The following is a 22,500-nucleotide window of genomic DNA, read 5'->3' as shown; positions in this document are numbered from 1 at the left end:
GAACGACCCGAGGTATCGTAACATTGCGTACAGCTGTTACCGATATTTCTTAACACACGTTTCTGAATTTACTTGAACGTTAAATAAAAGGTGACTGGACTGCAATTACGACAGGTATGTAAGGTATATTTCGAATTGTACAGGGCACGACATGTACGATGAACCAGCCTTTGTATACAGGGCGCCCCCTCCCCCCTCCCCCCTCCCCCTCCAGCCAGCGACAAAGTGTCATGCCCAGATCACCCGCGACCCACGTGGCACCGAGGCACAGGCCGCCCTGTAATGCTGATACTGTATCGATCTGCTTCTGTTATTAATCCCGCTGTAATACTGACCAGCGTGTGTCTTCCCCTTTATGAGGCTCGCCTGGGCTTAGCCATCAGAAGGTAATCCGTCAACTGGGGGGTTTGGCCTCGCTGGGAAAGGGGTTGGGCCGAAGGGGGGGAGGGGGGGGGGGCAGGCGAGGTGGGAAAGGGGTTGGTGCGAAGGGGGGGGGGGGGTCGGCCTCGCTGGGAAAGGGGTTGGGGCGAAGGGGGGGGGGGGGTCGGCCTCGCTGGGAAAGGGGTTGGGGCGAAGAGGGTGGGGGGGAAGACGAGGTGGTGGGGAGGTGAGGCAAGAGTAAGGGGGGGGGGAGCATAGGTCTTGGTGAGGGTTGGGGGGGAGGGTTGGGGGAGGGGGAGTGGACGCCGAGTGCCGCGTGTCGGGTCAAGAGCGGTGCCGGTGTACAGTACAGCGGTGCCAAGCCTGCCATACGCCCGGCGGCCAGCCCTGCGGATCAATACTCTATGGCTATCGAATATTAGACAAATACACTCCAACCTCGTTTAAGTCCCGGCCTGCGTCATCGCCGAAGGGCCTCGCTCTCGCCCTCGGGCCTGTGGCACCTCGCTCTCGCCCTCGGGCCTATGGCACCTCGCTCTCGCCCTCGGGCCTATGGCACCTCGCTCTCGCCCTTGGGCCTATGGCACATCGCTCTCGCCCTCGGGCCTATGGCACCTCGCTCGACGGCTCGAGGACTACCCGGGGCTTCGGGGAGGGGGGGGGGGGGCTCCCATGGGCGTTGGGGAGAGGGCGGCGGGGCATCGGCGGGGGTCGTGCCTGGGATCAGGTCAGACGCGGGAAGTTTGGGGAGGGAGTAGTGTGAGTGTGTGTGCGCGTGTGTGTGTGTGTGTGAAGGAGGGAGGGAAGGAGGGAGGGAGAGAGGGAGAGAGGGAGAGAGGGAGAGAGGGAGAGAGGGAGAGAAGGAGAGAAGGAGAGAAGGAGAGAGAGAGAGAGAGAGAGAGAGAGAGAGAGAGAGAGAGAGAGAGAGAGAGAGAGAGAGAGAGAGAAGAGAGAGAGAGAGAGAGAGAGAGAGAGAGAGAGAGAGAGAGAGAGAGAGAGAGAGAGAGAGAGAGAGAGAGTGAGAGAGTGAATGAGTGTGAGAGAGAGAGAGAGAGAGAGAGAGAGAGAGAGGGAGAGAGAGAGAGAGAGAGAGAGAGAGAGAGAGAGAGAGAGAGAGAGAGAGAGAGAGAGAGAGAGAGAGAGAGAGAGAGAAGGATAGAAAGAGAGAGAGTAGAGAACAAATGGAGCGAAAGAAAGAACTGGAAAAGGAAATGAGAAGAGAGAAGGAAGAATGGAAATAGATGAATGAAAGATGGAGGCGGCATGAAAAAAGAACCCGTTATTTAAGCCCACCTGTGTAGTGTAAATTGTTTCTTTTGTCAGAGCGCGCGCGTGTTCGTATGCCTCTATATGTATGTTTATGGGAGTAAATGGATTTGTAAATGAATGTAAGTGTTTGTGCGCCCATGTGCATGTCCGTTCGCAAGCTTCTGTTTTCGCATGTCCGAAGGCGCACGTGCATGTCGAGTCATGTCACTGTTAGAGGAAAGCGCAGAGCCGAGAGGTCTGGCGAGCTTCGAAATCCAGCTGAGACATTCCCTACTCATGGCACCTTTACGGCGGCAACACGCATGTCAGAGCTGATAAGGGTCTCGTGCATAAGCGAGGTTCGTCAGCGCCAGGCGGGAAAGAAAGTACGCGAATAATGGTTTCTCGCAAAAAAGAGAGAGAGAGAGAGTGAAAAAAAAGAAAAAGGAAAAAAAAGGACTACTGGAAAATGGATTGAATTTTAAAGGGACAATATAGGGTCCCTCGGTCGGTTAGGGGAGGGGGGAGGGGAGGGGGAGGGTGTCTGGCGCACGCGATGTCAGAACCAGCAACACTTTTTTCTTACTTTCTTCCGCGTCAAAGTTTTGTTGAAATATTGATTTCTCAACCTGGCTATCGAAACGCGGGCTTGATTTAACACACTTTTCGTGGCTGTGAATGACAATTTTCTCTTGAAATACTCAGAATTCGGGGGAAATGTATAGGGGTCCCTAATACCCGGCCTTTCCTCCACACGTACATATATTTGTCGCTTTGTGAAAAAAAAGAGACAGAGAGGGAGGGAGAGAGAGAGAGAGAGAGAGAGAGAGAGAGAGAGAGAGAGAGAGAGAGAGAGAGAGAGAGAGAGAGAGAGAGAGAGAGAGAGAAAGAAATACACGAAAAGAGTAACCGTAGGAATTGACTGTTATTTCGTAATTTTGCATTCATGACGCACCCCAGACTTGCCTATTTATTTATTTTTTTCCCCCACAAGCGAAGGTCCGTCGTCATGTTTTGCAACCTCGTGGATTATTGCCTCCTCTTGGGAATTAGGGATTTCATAACATATGTATAGAATCGTGCGTTGCTTTCCAGTTGAAGTTCAGTTGAAACCCGTCTCGGCCCGAAGTCCTGTCGCGGAATTATTCACGAGGCAAGAAACGGACGACGGGTAATTCTGGAGCCGTGCGTGTTAAGATGTTAAGTTTTTCAGGTGCCTGTGTATTCATGAGGATTGTAGTTCAACGGGAGGGAGGAGGGAGGGGGGGCGGTCCCTGTTAAAACGCCTGGGAAGTCTTCAGTGGGATTCCGTCTTCGTCAGGAGTTCGTCGGCCGGGGAAAGAGGCCTGTTCTTGTGTGTGTGTGCGTGTGTGTGTGTGTGTGACTTGAACGTATCGACCTTCGGAGTCGATAGTCACCCTAATTACTACTTACAATTTAAACTGATAGATGAGGCAATGTTATGGTGAGTTATTGAGGGTCGGGAGCGGAAGTAGGGTGGAGGGGGGGGGGGGGGGGCGGCCGATTCTGCGGCCTTTTTTATCTTTTATTTTTTATTATTATTATTTTTTTCTTTATCCATTCACCTATTTATTATTATTGTTGTTATTATTATTATTATTATTATTATTATTTTTATTATTATTATTATTATTATTATTATTATTATTATCATTATTGTTATTATTATTATTATTATTCATTATTGATATTATTGTTATTATTATTATTATTATCATTATCATTATTGTTGTTGTTGTTGTTGTTGTTGTGACGATAGACTGGTATATAACAACTAACGGCAGTAGAGTTTTTCTCCATGTTTCTTTAGGTAAGGAAGTCACATATGGGCTTCCCTATGTGTGTATATATATATATATATATATATATATATATATATATATATATGTATATATATACACACATTTATTTATTTATTTATCTATTCATTCATTTATTTATTCACTTACTCATTAATTTACTTATTTATAAGGGAATAACGGAACAGCCACGTCACTATACCTGGGACACGAGCTTTAGACTAATGAAAGGAGGCTGGAGAACTGACTCTTCAGAATTAATAATGGTGTGTACAAGGTTTATGACGTCAGAGCTTCATTCTTCGTAAGTGACATCCCGGCTGCCTCGGGCGAAAGGGGGAAAGCAGAATCTGGTGTTTTTATCACAAGTGGAAGGACGTATAATCACTCGTTTTCCTTGATGAAGAAATTGTGTGGTATGCAATGGAGAGCATTTTTTCGCTAAGATGCGTCACACAGTGGCCATTAGAGAGAGAGAGAGAGAGAGAGAGAGAGAGAGAGAGAGAGAGAGAGAGAGAGAGAGAGAGAGAGAGAGGAGAGAGAGGAGAGACAGAGAGAGAGAGAGGGAGAGAGAGGAGAGAGAGAGAGAGAGAGAGATGGGGGGGGGAAGGGATAGTGAGAGGGAGAGGGGAGAGGGGAGAGGGAGAGGGGAGAGGGAGCGAATGAGAGAGAGAGAGAGAGAGAGAGAGAGAGAGAGAGAGAGAGAGAGAGAGAGAGAGAGAGAGAGAGGAGAGAGAGGAGAGAGAGGAGAGAGAGAGAGAGAGAGAGAGAGAGAGAGAGAGAGAGAGAGAGAGAGAGAGAGAGAGAGAGAGAGAGAGAGAGAGAGAGAGAGAGAGAGAGAGAGATGGGGGGGGGGAAGGGATAGTGAGAGGGAGAGGGGAGAGGGGAGAGGGAGAGGGGAGAGGGGAGAGGGACAGTGCGGAGAGGTAGGGTGACGCCCGCCATACTTGTGATCGATAATCTACCGCGATGATGGGGAACCGAATCAGAAACCGGCGATAGTGAGTGTGTGGGCGTGAGTTTGCGCGCGCGCGCGCGTGCGTGTGTGTGTATGTGTGTGTGTATGTGTGTGTATGTGTGTGCATGTGTATGTGTGTGTGTGTGTGTGTGTGTGTGTGTGTATGTCTATATGTAGCCCTGTGTGTGTGTGCAAACGCGTGAAGATATCTGCGTGTCCTATATATGTGCAAACGAGTATAGATATAGCCGTGCGTGCGTGCGTGCGGGCTGAGGGTTACCTGTGGCTCTCCCTGCGCCCGGCCCGCGCCCGATCTCTGGGCTGCCTCGCGACGGCGGCGAGATGTGGCCGGGGTTCGGGCGGAGGGAGGGCGGGGCAGGGCGGGCGGGGGGGGGGGGGGGACTGAAAGTGGGGGGTGGGTCTATTTTATTGTTTTTTTTTGTGCGACTTGTTAGTTTTATTGTTTTTATTTTTATTATCAGTGTTGTTATTGTGGTTGTTGTTGTTATCATTATCGTTATTATTATTATTATTATTATTATTATTATTATTATTATTATTATTGTTATTATCATCATTATTATTATTGTTATTATCATCATTATTATTATTGTTGTTGTTTTTGTTATAATAATAATAATAATAAAATGATAATAATAATAATAATAATAATAATAACAATAATAATAACGATAATTATTATTATTATTGTCATTATTATTATCATCGGTACAAAGAGTAATTAAACAAAGGAAGGAGGAACGGGAGGAAGAGAGGAAAAAAGAAAGAAAGAAAGAGAGAAGAAGAAAAAAGGAAGGAAAGAAGGAGAGAATGATAAGAAAAAAGAAAAGACAGAAAGAAAAAGACAATAAAGGAATAAAAGGAAAACAAAAAAACATATAGTTCGCCGTTAATGACTCCGTAATATTTAATTATAACCGACACATACTATAAAATAATATGGTTTAGTTGAGTGACGTCAGAGATCAAGTCTGTATATTCCGCTTAATCTCCTCTTAAATACATCCTAAGTAAAGTTATCACTTGTTGTCTTTAGTACATTCTAAGTAAAGTCCTAAATTGCTCACTACATTACATTCTAAATAAATCACTGAATTATTTTCAATTATCAATTGCTAAATAAAAATGAAAAGTCTTTCTCCTCAGTCCATAGATTAATACATTAATACATTACTAAATTACTAAATACATTACTAACACATTCTCTATCAAACACGCTAAATAAAAGATAACTTGTTCTCTTAAATACATTTTAAGTAAAGCACTTTTTTGTTCCTTTTATCGTGAGAGCGAAATATACGATTTACATCATTATTAGCCTAACGTCACACCTGCTTAATTACTGTTGTTGTTGTTTGTGTTAATGATGTTCTTGTTCTTGTTGGTCGTTGGTCTGTTTTTGTTGCCATAGCTGTTGTTATTGTTGTTGTTGTTATAGTTTTTGCTATTATTATTATTTTTATTGTTATTATTATTATTATTATTAACATTATTATTATTATTATTATTATTATTATTATTATTGTTATTATTATTATTATTATCATTATTATTATTACTATTATTATTATTATTATTATTATTATTATCGTTATAACTATCCTTATTATCACTATTTTTATTATTATTATTATCATTATTATTATCACTATCATTATCGTTATTATTTGTATTATTATTATTATTATTATTATTATTATTATTATTATTGTGATTATTATTATTATTATTATTATTATTATTATTATCGTTATTAATACCATTATGATTATCATCATTGGTCACCAGAACAACTACCATTACCACTGTTATTAATACATACATACCTTTTTTCATATTTCTTCATTATCTATTATCAATTATCCTTTTCCATCGCCGTCGCTCCCCGATCTATTTATGGAACTTGACATCTGTACCGGATAACCCTCTCCTCCCCTCCCCCCCCTTCCCCTCCCCCCCTCTCTTACCCCCCCCTCACCTCCTCTCTTCCTCCCCCTCCCCCCCCCCCCTCACCCCGACACTATATGCTATGCTCGAGGATAATTGTTTTAGTTGATATATTGATTTTGAGGTCCATATGGTCTGTTGTATAAAGTGTATATATATGTGTATTTATTAAATTTTTCTATCTGTGCGTTTTTTTTTTTTTTTTATTTGTGAATATATTATTATTTTACTATTATTATTATTTTTTTGTGGTTTGTTATATTTATCGTTATCGTATTTGTACACACACACACACACTAACACGCACGCATGCACGCACGCACGCACGCACGCACGCACGCACACATAGACACACGCACGCACACACATACACACACACACGCACGCACGCACGCACGCCTGATACCCCATACATTTCCTATTCCTGCGACCAGTTTCTCCCTCGCAAGATCTTTTCCTTTCTGTTGTCAGTGCGAACGTGATTGTCTCCTCGTCTCCTTTTCCTCTTCCCCTTCTCTTCTCTTCTCTCTTCTCCTCCTCTTCTTTTTCCTCTTTATTTTCCTTCTCCTCCTCTTTATTTTCCTCTTCGTCTCTCTCTTCGGCCTGGTCTTCCTTTTACTCTCCCTCTTCCTCCTTCCTGCTTCCTGCCCTCTTCTCTCCCCCTCCTCCCCTCCCCACCTCTCTCCTTCCTCCTCCCACATCTCTTCTTCCTCCTTCTTCCTCCCTCCTGCCCTCTCCCTCCTCCCATATACCCCGCTATCCACTTCCCTCCCTCCCCCTCTCCCGACCCTCCCTCCCACCTCTCCCCTGCCCTCCCCCTCTCCCCTCCCCCTTTCCCGACCTTCCTGCCCTCTCCCGACCCTCCCTCCTGCCCTCTCCCCTCCCCCTAACCCGACCCTCCCTCCTGCCCCCTCCCCCTCCCCCCCCCCCCCCCCCCCTCCCCCCCCCCCCCCCCCCCCCGGCCGCTTCGTACGCAGCCACAATACCACACCTGCCTTTTGTTGTTTTTCGTCAACGGGCACACGTAAGGCGGCAATTTAAGCGGGGAATCGATAGTTCAGTAGGCTTACGCCTCAATCCCTTTGTGACGCCCACGAAGTAGGCTGGTTGGCTGCCTTGTGGTTGTGGGTGTGGCTGTGGGTGGTTGTGGGTAGTTTTGTGCTCGGGTGTGTGTGGGTGGTTGTGGTTGTGGGTGTGCATGGGTGTGTGGGTGGATGGTTGTGGGCGTGAGTGTGGTTGCGAATGGTTTTGAATGTGGGTGTGGGTGGAAGATCGTGGGTGATTTTATGCATGGGTGGTTGTGGGTGAGCATGGGTGTGAGTGGTTGAGTTCATGGGCGTGGATGTCTGTGTTTGCATGGGCGTGAATGTGCGTGGATGTAGATGTGTGTGTGTGTGTGTGTGTGTGTGTGTGTGTGTGTGTGTGTGTGTGTGTGTGTGTGTGTGTGTGTGTAGAGCGGGTGAAAAGAATAAATATTTTTGATTTATATAAATAAGGAAGGATAGGCGGATAAAAATAGGTTATAGACGGTTGGATACGGTTGGATATGGCCTGAAGATAGGGTGGATATACGAGGTTAAAAGGATAGGAAATGGACATGGTTGGATAGGAGAAGGTTTAAGAGATAGAGATGGATAAGTTGGATCTTTATGTCGCAAGGATAGGATGTAGGGGGGGGGGGTAGGGGGGTTAAGGCATGAAATTAGGATAAGAAACTCGTAATTAGGAAAGATAGACGATAGATAGGCTGGATAGATAGATAGGCTGGATAGATAGACGATAGATAGGCTGGATATATAGATAGGCTGGATAGATAGATGGGCTGGATAGATAGATGGGCTGGATAGATAGATGGGCTGGATAGATAGATAGGCTGGATAGATAGATGGGCTGGATAGATAGATAGGCTGGATAGATAGACGATAGATAGGCTGGATAGATAGATGGGCTGGATAGATAGATGGGCTGGATAGATAGATGGGCTGGATAGATAGATGGGCTGGATAGATAGATGGGCTGGATAGATAGATGGGCTGGATAGATAGATGGGCTGGATAGATAGATAGGCTGGATAGATAGATGGGCTGGATAGATAGATGGGCTGGATAGATAGATAGGCTGGATAGATAGATAGGCTGGATAGATAGATGGGCTGGATAGATAGATGGGCTGGATAGATAGATAGGCTGGATAGATAGATAGGCTGGATAGATAGACGATAGATAGGCTGGATAGATAGATGGGTGGATAGATAGATGGGTGGATAGATAGATAGGCTGGATAGATAGATAGGCTGGATAGATAGACGATAGATAGGCTGGATAGATAGATAGGCTGGATAGATAGACGATAGATAGGCTGGATAGATAGATGGGCTGGATAGATAGACGATAGATAGGCTGGATAGATAGATGGGTGGATAGATAGATGGGTGGATAGATAGATGGGCTGGATAGATAGATGGGCTGGATAGATAGATGGGTGGATAGATAGATAGGCTGGATAGATAGATAGGCTGGATAGATAGATGGGTGGATAGATAGATGGCTGGATAGATAGACGATAGATAGGCTGGATAGATAGACGATAGATAGGCTGGATAGATAGATGGCTGGATAGATAGATAGGCTGGATAGATAGATGGGTGGATAGATAGATAGGCTGGATAGATAGATGGGTGGATAGATAGATAGGCTGGATAGATAGATGGGTGGATAGATAGATAGGCTGGATAGATAGATGGGTGGATAGATAGATAGGCTGGATAGATAGATAGGCTGGATAGATAGACGATAGATAGGCTGGATAGATAGACGATAGATAGGCTGGATAGATAGACGATAGATAGGCTGGATAGATAGACGATAGATAGGCTGGATAGATAGATGGGCTGGATAGATAGATAGGCTGGATAGATAGACGATAGATAGGCTGGATAGATAGATGGGCTGGATAGATAGATAGGCTGGATAGATAGATAGGCTGGATAGATAGATAGGCTGGATAGATAGACGATAGATAGGCTGGATAGATAGACGATAGATAGGCTGGATAGATAGATAGGCTGGATAGATAGACGATAGATAGGCTGGATAGATAGACGATAGATAGGCTGGATAGATAGATGGGTGGATAGATAGATAGGCTGGATAGATAGATGGGCTGGATAGATAGACGATAGATAGGCTGGATAGATAGACGATAGATAGGCTGGATAGATAGACGATAGATAGGCTGGATAGATAGACGATAGATAGGCTGGATAGATAGACGATAGATAGGCTGGATAGATAGACGATAGATAGGCTGGATAGATAGATGGGCTGGATAGATAGACGATAGATAGGCTGGATAGATAGATGGGTGGATAGATAGATGGGCTGGATAGATAGATAGGCTGGATAGATAGATAGGCTGGATAGATAGACGATAGATAGGCTGGATAGATAGATGGGTGGATAGATAGATGGCTGGATAGATAGATGGGTGGATAGATAGATGGGTGGATAGATAGATGGGTGGATAGATAGATGGGTGGATAGATAGATGGGTGGATAGATAGATGGGTGGATAGATAGATGGGTGGATAGATAGATGGGTGGATAGATAGATGGGCTGGATAGATAGACGATAGATAGGCTGGATAGATAGATGGGCTGGATAGATAGATAGGCTGGATAGATAGATGGGCTGGATAGATAGATGGGTGGATAGATAGATGGGTGGATAGATAGATAGGCTGGATAGATAGATGGGTGGATAGATAGATGGGTGGATAGATAGATAGGCTGGATAGATAGACGATAGATAGGCTGGATAGATAGATGGGTGGATAGATAGATAGGCTGGATAGATAGACGATAGATAGGCTGGATAGATAGATGGCTGGATAGATAGATGGCTGGATAGATAGACGATAGATAGGCTGGATAGATAGATAGGCTGGATAGATAGATAGGCTGGATAGATAGACGATAGATAGGCTGGATAGATAGACGATAGATAGGCTGGATAGATAGATGGGTGGATAGATAGATGGGTGGATAGATAGATGGGCTGGATAGATAGATAGGCTGGATAGATAGATGGGTGGATAGATAGATGGGCTGGATAGATAGACGATAGATAGGCTGGATAGATAGACGATAGATAGGCTGGATAGATAGACGACCTTCTTTACGTGCGTGAGTGTGGCGTATGGCAAAAGGTGAATTAATGCCTAAGTGCTTGTCGAAAGGTGTTCGATGGGAGGGGAGGGGAGGGGAGGGGAGGGGAGGGGAGGGGAGGGGAGGGGAGGGGAGGGGAGGGAGGGGAGGGGAGGGGAAGGGACGGGAGGGGAGGAGAGAAGGGTGAGGAAAATGGGGGAGAGGAAGGGGGAGAGGAAGGAGGGAGGACAGGGGAGGAGAGGAGAGGGGAGGAGAGGGGAGGAGGGAGGAGAGGAAGGAGGGAGGAGAGGGAAGGGGAGAGGAAAGGGGTAGGGGAGGGAGAGAGTATTCGTGGACAGGTAGAGAAATGTAAAGAGAGAGAGAGAGAGAGAGAGAGAGAGAGAGAGAGAGAGAGAGAGAGAGAGAGAGAGAGAGAGAGAATCGGCCCTACACCCGCTCGTTCAACCCCGTAATGAATTTCCCTTTGTGTCCTGTTAGCATTTCCTCTTCCTGTTTACGGCTGGCTCGAGAAGCCCCGTGACACGTCGTCCATTGTGACAGCGAAATCCCCCGTGAATCTCGTGGCTTGCTTTGCACGCCTGCTTTGAATTTCCGCCGGGAATTTGCTTTGGAATTGAAGCTGAGAATTTGCTTTGGAATTGAAGCTGAGAATTTGCTTTGGAATTGAAGCTGAGAATTTGCTTTGGAATTGAAGCTGAGAATTTGCTTTGGAATTGAAGCTGAGAATTTGCTTTGGAATTGAAGCTGAGAATTTGCTTTGGAACTGAAGCCGAAATTTTGCTTTGAAATCATGGGTAAGACTTGTTTTGAATTCATGTGGAGGCCTTGTATTGAAATCGTGGGGAAGCCTTGTTTCGAATTCACGGAGAAGCCTTGTTTCGAATTCACGGGGAAGCCTTGTTTTGAATTCATGGGGAGGCCCTGCTTTAAATCCGCGTGGTTTTCCTTCCACGGATTTTGGGGAAGTTTCACAAAAGTTGCTCTATGGGTTTCAGTGTCGTTCGGGTTGATCTGAAGATAGGAACGATATTGACAGATAGAAGGGGAGATAGAATGGTTGTATGCAGAACATTCGTACTCACGCACCCACTAACAAGTCATATTCAAAAACATACACGCACGCAGACTCTCTCTCTTTCTGTCTGTCCCTCTCTGTCTCTGTCTCTGTCTGTCTCTGTCTCTCTCTCTCTCTCTCTCTCTCTCTCTCTCTCTCTCTCTCTCTCTCTCTCTCTCTCTCTCTCACCCACACCCACACGTCCCTGCTCCCTCCTCTCTCCCGCTCCAGTATATTTATTTCCAAGCTAATATACGGCCACAGTCGTACATGGAGGCGGATGTGCATCCCCCCCCCCCCCCCCCCGACCACACACACGAGTCGGCAGTTTAAGTAAAGTACCCAATTGGTGTAGGTGATGACGTGAGCTGGGGCGCGCGATGCCTATAATATGAGAAGGTCGTGGCGGGCACAACAATGGGACGACCGGCGACGACCTCCCCCTCCCCCCCGCCCCTCCCCAGCCACCGCCTCTCCCCCCGCCCCCCTTCAGATGGTACACCAGCCGTCAGCGCATTTGTTTCAACCTCCGCCCGACGCCTGCGGGGAGTGCATCATCGAGGGGGAGAGGGGGGGGGGAGGGCTCTCTGGCTTGCTTGGACACACATATATAGATATATATACATGTACACATACACTTGCATACATATACATACATACACATATATATTGTACATATATATATATATGTGTGTGTGTGTGTGTGTGTATATATGTATGCATATATGTATCTGTATGTTTGTAGGTATTTCGTCGTGTGCTCATATGTACGCATTCGCTGAGATACGGCCTGGTGAAGCAATAACAGACATGAACAACCCATTTTTTTTCTTGTATTGTCACCGCTTCCCCCAATTCGCTCGTTATCTCGCATGTCCTCACTTCTTGATCGTAGTTTTGCTATTTCATCTCCTCCCTTCTTCCCTCTTCTTTTTTTTTTTCTTTTTTTTTTTTTTTTACCTCCGTCCTTCTTTGAGTTTCATCCACCAATCATATCGGCTTTTTTTCCTCCGCCCCGCCTCCTTTCCCCTCGTGGGAGGAAGACGGGGAAGCCCATTTTGAGAGCGGGAAGAGGGGCGCGAGAGATGCCATCTTGGGCGGAATCGATGACTGAATAATTAGGATTAAGATTCGGGGCTTCGGAGGCGGCTTCTCAGCGGGGCGACGGCGGCCCCGGCGGTTTCCCCGAGAGAGTGGAAGACACAGAAGACTTTACATGCTAAGGATACCATCCGCCCGAAGGTCTGATTAAAAAAAGGGGGAAGAAAAAAAGATAACTGGTAACCGCGGCGCGAGACCATTTCCAGACAGTGGCAGATCCTCACTCTTCGCCTCCGAGCGTAGATCACCCTTGCGCCCGGGCCGCATGGGGGTGATTATTGCGTGTTATAAATCTTGTGCATATTCCCCTCATCCGCTCGCGCCTGTGGAGACCATTGTGGGGGGAAAGTATGGCAGGAAAGTGTGGAAGTTGACCCGTCGGTTACTATGTCCTATTGGTCCGTTAATCCGGGTTTTCTCCAAGACGGGTCCTCCTGGCTGGGTTTCCTTGCTCGAGATGCTGCGACGAAGGGGGGGGGGGGGGGTCAGAACCGGGTTTTCAGACTTATATTGCCACGTAGTAGGGAGGGGGGGAAGGAAGAGGAAGAAGGGGGAGGTTAACAACGTGATTTACACCACAGAAAATAAGCTCATAAAGCTCCGTTTCCTTCTGTCTCTAAGATTCCTTAAAGCAAGTCGCTCATCAGCCGTATTTTCCGCCTTCCCTCCGGCCACCCGACCCGCCGTCCGGAGCATTCCGTCCTCCTTCCGGCCTCCGCCCTGGCCTCCATCCGTAACCGCGACCGCCAGCAGCTCCCTCGTCGCCTCCTGTTTCCTCCGCCTCCGAGAAGCACGTGGATTTTCCTCCTTGGCCTTGGAATCGGCCTGTGTTTGTTGTTTTTGTTGCGCTATCGATTCGGGGAGGTTGCCGCCATCGCCAGCCCCTGCGACTGTTCCTCGGGGTTGTGGGCATTTAGAGCCTCGTTTTAAGGGGGGAAATTAATGTACGTTTTATTTACGTTTTTTTTAAGGTGTTTGGACGTTGAGCGCGAGGAGAACCCGGATGGAAAGGGGTTTAATTGCGTTCAAAAAAAGGGCGCGCGGCAACTCCCGTTTGAAATGGACACCGTAGAGTTGCCAGGCCGAGATTTTATTTACGGTATTTTTTTCTTCAACTCCATACCTCCTTTGTAGCGTATTTCAAAAAAATTATCTGGCTTTGTTCCAGACTCTGTCCAGAGAGGAGCTCCACCAATCTCACGTTTATCAGAAGACTTTGTAGTTCAAGTTTCGTGTTTATAATGCCATTCATGAGGGGCCTTGGAATCTTTACATGTTTTTTTTCTTTATTTCAACTATACCTCTGTTTAATGAGATCTGTCCTCGTGGTGTCAGTCATGCAAAGAATACAAATGGGTTGACTCCCCCCCACCCCTCCCTCCCGTACACCACCGTCAGGAGATCGAGGTCATTTCACCTGTTTGCCGCCGAGCTGGTTGGCTTCACGTGCTGCACAACCACCTGTCTTCAGAGCGCGTGGCGCCTTCGCAAACACGCACACGCACGCGCGAACACACATACATACATATGCATGTACGCACGCGCGCACCGTGACACACACATACACACACACACATATTATATGTGTATTTATATGTGCATATATACATATGTATATGTATATATATATATATATATATATATATATATATATGTGTGTGTGTGTGTGTGTGTGTGTGTGTGTGTGTGTGTGTGTGTGTGTGTGTGTGTTTGTATCTATCTATATATCTCTATGTATATAAAAGATATAAGTGTATATATGTATGTGTATATATATGTATATATATGTATATATATGTATGTATGTATGTATAAAAGTAAGTATATGTATATAGATTTATGGATGTATGTGTAATTCCTATAAGTTTGTATTAATTAGACCTTAACAGACGAGATGACTGATCGCTGGCCAAGGAGCGTCATTCCCTCCCCACTCGAAGCATTTGCGATCGCGCCCTCTCTGTCCGCCCGTATGCTCGCCCATACACCGAATTCCGGGGAAAGTCGATAACACAGAGAGGTTAATGTACGCGAGAGGGCGGTCGGGTGCCGTCGTAATGAGAGAACACGAAATGTAAGACCTTTTTTAAGGGGTTTGTTGTATGAAAACCGCCGCTTGCGTGTTGCCGCTCTTGCCAGCCTGCGGAGGACCACTTACCGTCAGAGCCTCGTCAATAGCGGCGCACGCACGCCCTCACACACGTCTTGATAGGTCGCGTTGTGATGTCTCTGTCGGGCGCCCGGGCGGGAGGTTAGCGTCGTCTCGAATTCCTGAAAATGAGGACAGGGAAACGTTTTATGATATAAAAAAAATGTAAGTCACGTCTGGACAAAAATATACATATAAATGTACAGACCTTCAGATGAACACTTGCACGCGCGCACGCGTACGCACACGCACGCGTACACAGACGTACACGCACACGCACACGCACGCACGCACACACACACACACACACACACACACACACACACACACACACACACACACACACACACACACACACACACTATTATGTATATATCTATCCATCCGTCAATTTATCTATCTATCTTCATATATATCCATTACTGCCCCCCTTCGTATGTATATAGAAAACTGCAGAGAATGTTCGTGCCATGGCTCAAGATTCCATCGACAAAGGAATGGAGAAAAGGTGGAATTTGAATGTGAAATTGTACGGTTGGTGCGCGAGCGCCTGTCTCATTACTTTTTCAGCTTTTGTAGGGCGAGCAGTCCAGAGGAACTAGTCGGTCGTGTGCATTTATTGACGGCGGTTTTCATTTTCACAGGGAATTGATAATGCGGTTATTATCTCGCCCTGTAATTTTTTCTGTGTTATTTAGGTTTGTTTTGTAATGTTTTAATGTAGACGAATATTTCCAGCTTTTCCTTTCGATACATGTCTTTGATTTGTGTACAGTAGATTAGGCATTCATAGTTATTGTGTTTATGTGCTTAGTATTTACATGTCGCCATCCATTCCGTGTTGTTAAAGCCGCGTTGTTTTGGTTGTTTCAGGCGGGCGCGGTAAGATGGCATCGGCAACGCTCAACTCCGGGCTCCTGGAGGCTCTGGTGTCGCGCGGGACAACGCCTCAGGCCGTGGGAGAGGCTGACCCGCAGCCCGGGTCTCCCGGCAGCGCGGGGGGCGACCCCACGTCCGCTCACCACGCCTACCTCCACGCTCACTTCCAGGGCGTCGCGAGCCACTACGAGGAAGGCGGCGACCTGCATGACGTGTCCACCTCTGGGGGCGACGCCACCACCGAGGACGACGAAACCAGCCTGAACGACCAGCTGTCGCACTACTACCAGCGAGGCGACGACAGCCACCTCTCGGCGTCAGCGAAGAAGCGGCGCAAGCAGAGCAACCCGGTCCGGCTGCCGACGCCCCAGGGCGACCTGCAGGGCCCGCCGCCGTCGAAGCCCGAGGAGGCGCAGTTCGACTCGGAGATGTCCAACCCTTCTGGCGATGGCGAGGAGGGCATCGCGTGTCCTCACTGCCACGTGGAAGCCCCGTCTGAGGATTCTCTGAGACGCCACATCATTGAAGAGCACATCGGGCGCCTCCTCACCGACGACGAGGCGCGGCTCCGGCAGCAGCGGGAGGAACCCGAGCCAGGAGAGAACAGGAAATCTGAGAGAGAGCCAGGCCCCCTGAACCTGTCGAGCCCCCGGTGGGACGGCCGGCCCCCCTCCAGGCCCCACGACGAGGAGGGCCGCAGCCCCCCGACCTCCATTCCGATGCCCCCCTCGTTCGGCGACGGAAAGCTGGGCATGCCTGGGCTGCTGCCTCTCGGCCCCCCGCCCTTCCTGTTCCCGTTCCTGCAGCAGCAGGCGGAGCGAGAGAGAATGGCGGGGCTGCCGCACTCTCAGCAAGCACTTTCTCCTTCATCATCATCATCATCGATGGCAAATGGTCAACAACAACAACGCATCTTCAATCAGCAAGCTTATTGTGACCTTTGCCACAAAGAATTTTGTAACAAGTACTTCCTCAAGACACATAAGGCTAATAAGCACGGCATTTACTCCCCTGAAACGAGCAGTTCTCCAACGGGAATTCCCTCAAGCCACTCGACCCCGTTAGGGCCAAGCGTGTCCATGGCCTCCTCGATGACCTCGCCCCTGGGTCCGAGCCTGGCCACCGGGGGCTTTGCCGGTTCGCCGTATGCCGGGGCCTTCATCACCACCAACATGAATGCCCTCCCCCTGCGGCCGCTGCTGCCTTCACAACTTAGTGTAAATAAATCCACTAGTAAGGACTCTAGCACAAGTAATAAGCCTGGAGGCGTTATTAACCTCGAGGCTTACTGTGAGTTGTGCCAAAAGGAATTCTGCAACAAATATTTCCTCAAGCGCCACAAGGCAAAGATCCATGGAATCAATATTGAAGTTGTCACCAAGCCCAAGAATGCAGGTCAACTGCCTCCTCGCGTCGCCCCAGACCGGCCCGAAGGATGGTGCGATGCTTGTCGGAGGGACATCGGCAGTCGCGCTGCTCTCAATGCTCACAAGTTACAGGCTCATGGACCTCACATTGTTGCTCCTCTGCCGTCTCCTCACACCACTTCCCCTCATACAGTTAGAAACCCAAGAACACCCACTCCTAAGGAAGGCCGCAGAGATGGCCCAGATCATAGGGAATATTTCAGTCCATGGGAATCTTACAAAGATGCTCGTACGCCAGTTAAAGTAGAACAATCAAGGGATGCAAGAGAGTCTCCAAAGGACATCCCAGGCCGCAGCCCTTGGGATAGACCTCTTGGGTCGCCCTGGGACGCAGTGAGGGATACCCCGAGGAGTGACAGGCCATTGGAGTCCCCTAAAGATAACAGGCGAGAACACATAGATGGACTGAAGAAGGAGGACTCGTGGAATGAACAGAGACTCCGGAATGAGGATCAGTACCACCAACATGCTGAACGTAGCGGCTACCACGAGCGATTATCCGAGTCTGGTGACTTTCCCCTTGATGCCCGTGACATGCAGGTGATGAGGGAGCAGCAGCACCGCGAATGGGAAATGCAGCAGCGAGAGCTTGAGAACCATGAACGAGACCAACAACAGAGGGAACGTGAACACCAGCAGAGAGAACGTGAGCACCAGATGAGGGAACGTGAACAGCAGCATCGGGAAATGCAAATACGCGAACGTGAACGCGAACGGGAACGAGAACACGAGAGAGATCTTGAGCAATGTGAGAGAGACAGAGAAGAACACAAATGGGAGCAAGATCGAAGCCGTGAGCATGAGCGAGAATCATACAAGAACCTTGAACTCGAACGTGAACGATATGAACATGAAAAACGTGAACAATTTTTAAAGGAAAGAGAACAAGAGATGAGAGGAGATGGAGAGTTAGCAATCAAACAAGAACCAATGTACCAAGAGGGAGAATCTCAGAAGGACGACCAGCAAGCAAGCAAAGAGTCCCAAGATCACGAAAAAGGAGAACGGAATGGCTTGCATCACCAAGGAAACAGTGAAGATCAGGAACAGAGGAACAGCAGTTCAAAAGAATCGGGCAACCAAGAAGGCTCAGAGATCCAGAATGGAGGAGCCGAAAGCCGAAATGGGAGGCCAGAGAATCGGGAGCCGGGCAATGAATCCCGAGAAGGAGGGGACGTCCGTGAGTCGGTTCGGGAGCCCTCGCGTGAAGCTCCTCGGACTCCAGGAAGCAGTGCAGATGAGAGTTCCCGCGATACAGGCATCATTGCACGTGTGGGTCAACCAGCGATGGTACAGGCGCCACCTGGAACAAAATTCACTCCAGAGCAACTTCGTCAACTTGGAGTTATTAACCCTGATGCCTTCTGTGAGCTGTGCTGTAAGGAATTCTGCAACAAATATTTCTTACGGACGCATCGCATCAAAAAGCACGGGATATACACCCCTGAGTTCTCTGACAGATCGAAGAGTCACCAGAAAGACAATTCCCCTCTCAGTCTTGCTCGGCTTTTAGAACGACAGGCGCTCGAGTTACGGCCGACTTTACCCGACATCGAGGGTGATTTGGAGTGCGATATCTGCCGGCGTCCATTCCCCAGCCACTATCTCCTTCAGGTGCACAAGTACTACTTCCACGGGCCTGGCCAGGAAGCAGCACAACAGGAGCAGCTATCTCTGCATCCGCAACCCTCCCCGCACGAACAGCTGAGACAATTAGCACTTCACGCCCAGCAGCAAGCCAGGCAGCAGCAACAGCAACAGCAACAACAGCAGCAGCAACAGCAACAGCAACAACAGAAGAGGATAGAAGAACAGCAGCGTCGACTACACGAGCATCAGATGAGGCTGCAACAGGAAGAGGAGCAGCACGACCAAGCCCAGGCTGAACGGGAGCGACAGCGGATGTCTCAGGAGCCTCTTTCTGAGGATGGAGGAGACAGGAGCGAGGATATGCCTCGGCCATCAGTCATTGAATCTGCAGGATCTGGGGAGTCAGATGCAAGTGAAGATCTCCGAAAGCTTCAGTCCATGATCTTACAACTGAATCGCCAGGGGGAAATGGGTCTTCGGTGTCGCTTGTGTCATAAGGATGTCGGAAACAAGTATTTCCTTCGTGCTCACATGATGACAGAACACGGCATCTTGGGGCATGAGGACGCTCCTGCCACTCCCAGTGAAGGAGCCCAAACCCCAAAGACCCCTCGCGAACCGAAGTCGGCATCTCCGCCTCCTACGGCTGAAAACCAAGCTTTTTGCACCATTTGCAAGAAAGATTTCTTCTCGCGTTATATCCTTCAGCAGCACATGTTGAGTGCGCACGGTGTGTTCACCCCCCCAGCACCACCAACGTCTTTCATGGAGAGGATAAGAGCAGAGGTGGAAAGTCGAGAGGACAGGAAACCTCAGTCAACCTCCCGTTCCTATTGTGAGATTTGTAACAAGGAACTATGTAATAAATACTTTATGAAAACACATATGTTAAAAATGCATGGAATTAACATAGAAAATGGTGTATCGGGTGGTGTTACATGTGATCTTTGTAACAAAGAACTCTGTAGCAAGTACTTTTTACGTGTCCACAAGCAGAATACGCATGGTCTTGTCGAAGAGGGTCGTGAAGGCGAGGAAGGCATTGATCAATCGGAAATCGAAAACTGCCCTCTGTGTTCCCGGCGGTTTAAGAATCGCAAGTGGTTGAAGACTCACCTGACCAACGACCACGAGAATGCAGGCAAAGAGAAGTGGCGTGAAATCGAGGCCACCATGGTTTCCCATGACCCACCTCAGCAACAACAAGGCCCCTCCTGTGGGCTCTGTGGCCACGTTCTGCCGGACTTGGTTGCCCTTCAGCTGCATGTCATCAAAGTGCATGGTGCTCATGACGCTGGCTCGGAGGCCTCCCGAAGTGCAGGAGACGATGACCTTAAATCGAGGAACTCTCTTCAGTGTACAGTCTGCCCCTTCACAGCTCCTACTCCAGCTTTACTCTATGCCCATTCCCGAACTCATGCCCCTGGCATGCCGCCCTTCCCAGGCGTGTTAGGACAAGCAGTTCCCTGCCCTCTTTGTTCACAAATGCTGCCTAACATTGAATCCTACCAGCACCACCTCTTGCAACATCAGCTCCAGGGCCTGTTGAAGCCGTTGCTGGAGCAGGAAAGCGGAAGACACGAGCAAGACTCCCCTGGGCTGCAGAAGGACGGCTCGAGGAAGGACGCCGGCGGGCCGCCCTCGTCCATTCCCCTGAGGCGCAGGAAACGATGGAGATGCTCCCAGTGCAGGATGAAGTTCATGAGCCGCGCGCTGTGCCTTGCTCATGTGCACGCCATGCACAACCCGCGGGCCCGTGGGACATGGCTGGGGCGCTCCGCCGTGCACCGCCGTCTGTTCAAGTGTCGCAAGTGCGGTGCGGTGGCGCGGCGCCTGACGGACCTGCGGCAGCACATCCGCGAGCAGCATCGCGCCCGCCCCGGCGTGCCCACGAGCCACGCCACGCCCACCAAGTCTCGCGCGACGGGGCGCTTCGTGATGCAGCCTTTCCTCCTGAACAGTGACGGGCCGGAGGGTGGGGACGGCTGCGAGGCGGAACACCCGAAGCCCGAGAGCGAGCAGTTCGTGCCCTCCCTGGTGTACCTGCCGGTGGCGCGTCGCGTGCAGCGCCCTCTCACGGTCTCCTTCAGCCTCACGCCAGCATGAGCTTTGCGCCCTGTAGGCGCGCTACAACTCAGGGTCTTGCTCTTCTTCAAAGTACAATCACGGGCCGGGCGTGACGTGGGCGCGCCCGGCCGTGGAGCCGCCCGGGGCCGCAGACGCCCGCCGGACAGCCCGCCACAGGTGCTACACGCCCGCCGCCGGGGACGCTCGTCGCCGCGCCGGCGGGCGGGACGATATTACGCGGGCAGGGCCGGGCGCGGCCTGCGGCTGGCTCCGGACTCTCCTCTATATCACTGTACCTCAGTACCAATCAAAACCGGGGGGCTGCTCGGACCCCTCGCAAAATAGGTCTCCAGGTGGGGTTGCGGGCGGCCCGGTTGTGAGGGCGCGGGCGGGGCGGGGATGTTGGTTTTGGCCAGCAGAATGCTATTATATCAGGGGGACACCACCGCTTACTTGCACAAGCACATCACACGGCCACACGGTCATGCCCAGTTGCATGCAGGATATACGCTTACGCACACTAACACATACACACACACGCACACACACACACACACACACACACACACACACACACACACACACACACACACACACACACACACACACACACACACACACACACACACACACATACACACACACACACACACTGTCCTTGCCCACACGGTGAAACTGCATTGTTATTGTGAATTTTTAAGATATATATATATATACGTAGGTGAATACTAAGACTCGAAAGCCACGATGCAGTGACGCCGCGGTTCCCCGAGGCGCCGTTCGCGGCCCTCGGCAGGGGCGGCCCGAGCGCCACCGTGGGGGCGGGGCGGCCACACGTGGGTCCCCCGCCAGAGGGGCCTTTCCCCGTGCTTGCTCAGCGTCCGACCGTCAGGGATGTAACTAATAGTTCTTCTTTCATATAATTATCAATATTATCTATATATCCATATAAAGATAAGCGTTGTATACAGGTCTCTGGGATGTGTGTTATAATTAGGTTGATTATATATCAGTAGATGATATAAGATGGTCGTTCATGTTTATGGAGCTGAATATTTGATCCTGGACCAAGTAAATCAAGTGTACTGTACAGTCTAACAATGCTAGTAAATAGTACTTAGTGGTTTTCAAGCAGCCGTCGCGGGTCAGACTGTTCATTGCGGGCGAGGCTGTTAGCTGTTCAACCTCCGACCGGGTTGCTGCTCTGTGGCTGCGAGAGAGACGGCTGTTATGATGCGCCGCGGGCTCGAGATCTGCCGTTCGCTGTGGGTCGCTCCGGCAGGCGGCCACGAGCCCTACGAAGGACACGAAGGAGCTCGGCGGGGCGCGATGGAGCCGCCCCTCGCACGAGCGGACGGCGAAGTGATGAAAGAAAGGGCGGTGGTCTTCTCTCGCCCCGTCGACGTGACCTCGGGCTGCAGCTCGGCCGGTCTTTTCGAAGGATTCCAACGCAGACCATGCAACTTTTCTTCTGGACTACTTATGTGCTCTGTGTAGCTCCCAGATCAGTTTGATCTCCGTTTCATGATCTGTGAAAACTGCCGACATTCCGTATTAGGTAGATAACGATATGTTCCAGTGATCGTGGGTCAACATGAAATATTTGTTAGCTGTGCTTTGAGTTTTAATCCAGTGGCGAGGCACGTGACGCTGATATCCAATGTCTATACGAGAAATTGAAGAAAGGTTTAT

General features: G+C 49.2%; 1 protein-coding gene across 1 annotated transcript in view; it reads left to right on the top strand.

The window, feature by feature from the left end:
* LOC125038325 overlaps window positions 1–22,500 on the top strand; it is a 39,443-nt gene that overhangs the window by 15,701 nt on the left and 1,242 nt on the right. Inside the window, exon 2 of the mRNA XM_047631792.1 lies at window positions 15,719–22,500. This exon is cut by the window's right edge and continues 1,242 nt beyond it. Coding sequence (XP_047487748.1) covers window positions 15,733–20,847 — 5,115 coding nt within the window. The 5' untranslated portion in view covers window positions 15,719–15,732 and the 3' untranslated portion in view covers window positions 20,848–22,500. The remainder of the gene's footprint in view (window positions 1–15,718) is intronic.

Source organism: Penaeus chinensis, chromosome 24 (genome assembly GCF_019202785.1).
Source record: "Penaeus chinensis breed Huanghai No. 1 chromosome 24, ASM1920278v2, whole genome shotgun sequence".
Taxonomy (NCBI): Eukaryota; Metazoa; Arthropoda; class Malacostraca; order Decapoda; family Penaeidae; genus Penaeus; species Penaeus chinensis.
This window is presented reverse-complemented; position numbering and strand designations above follow the sequence as displayed.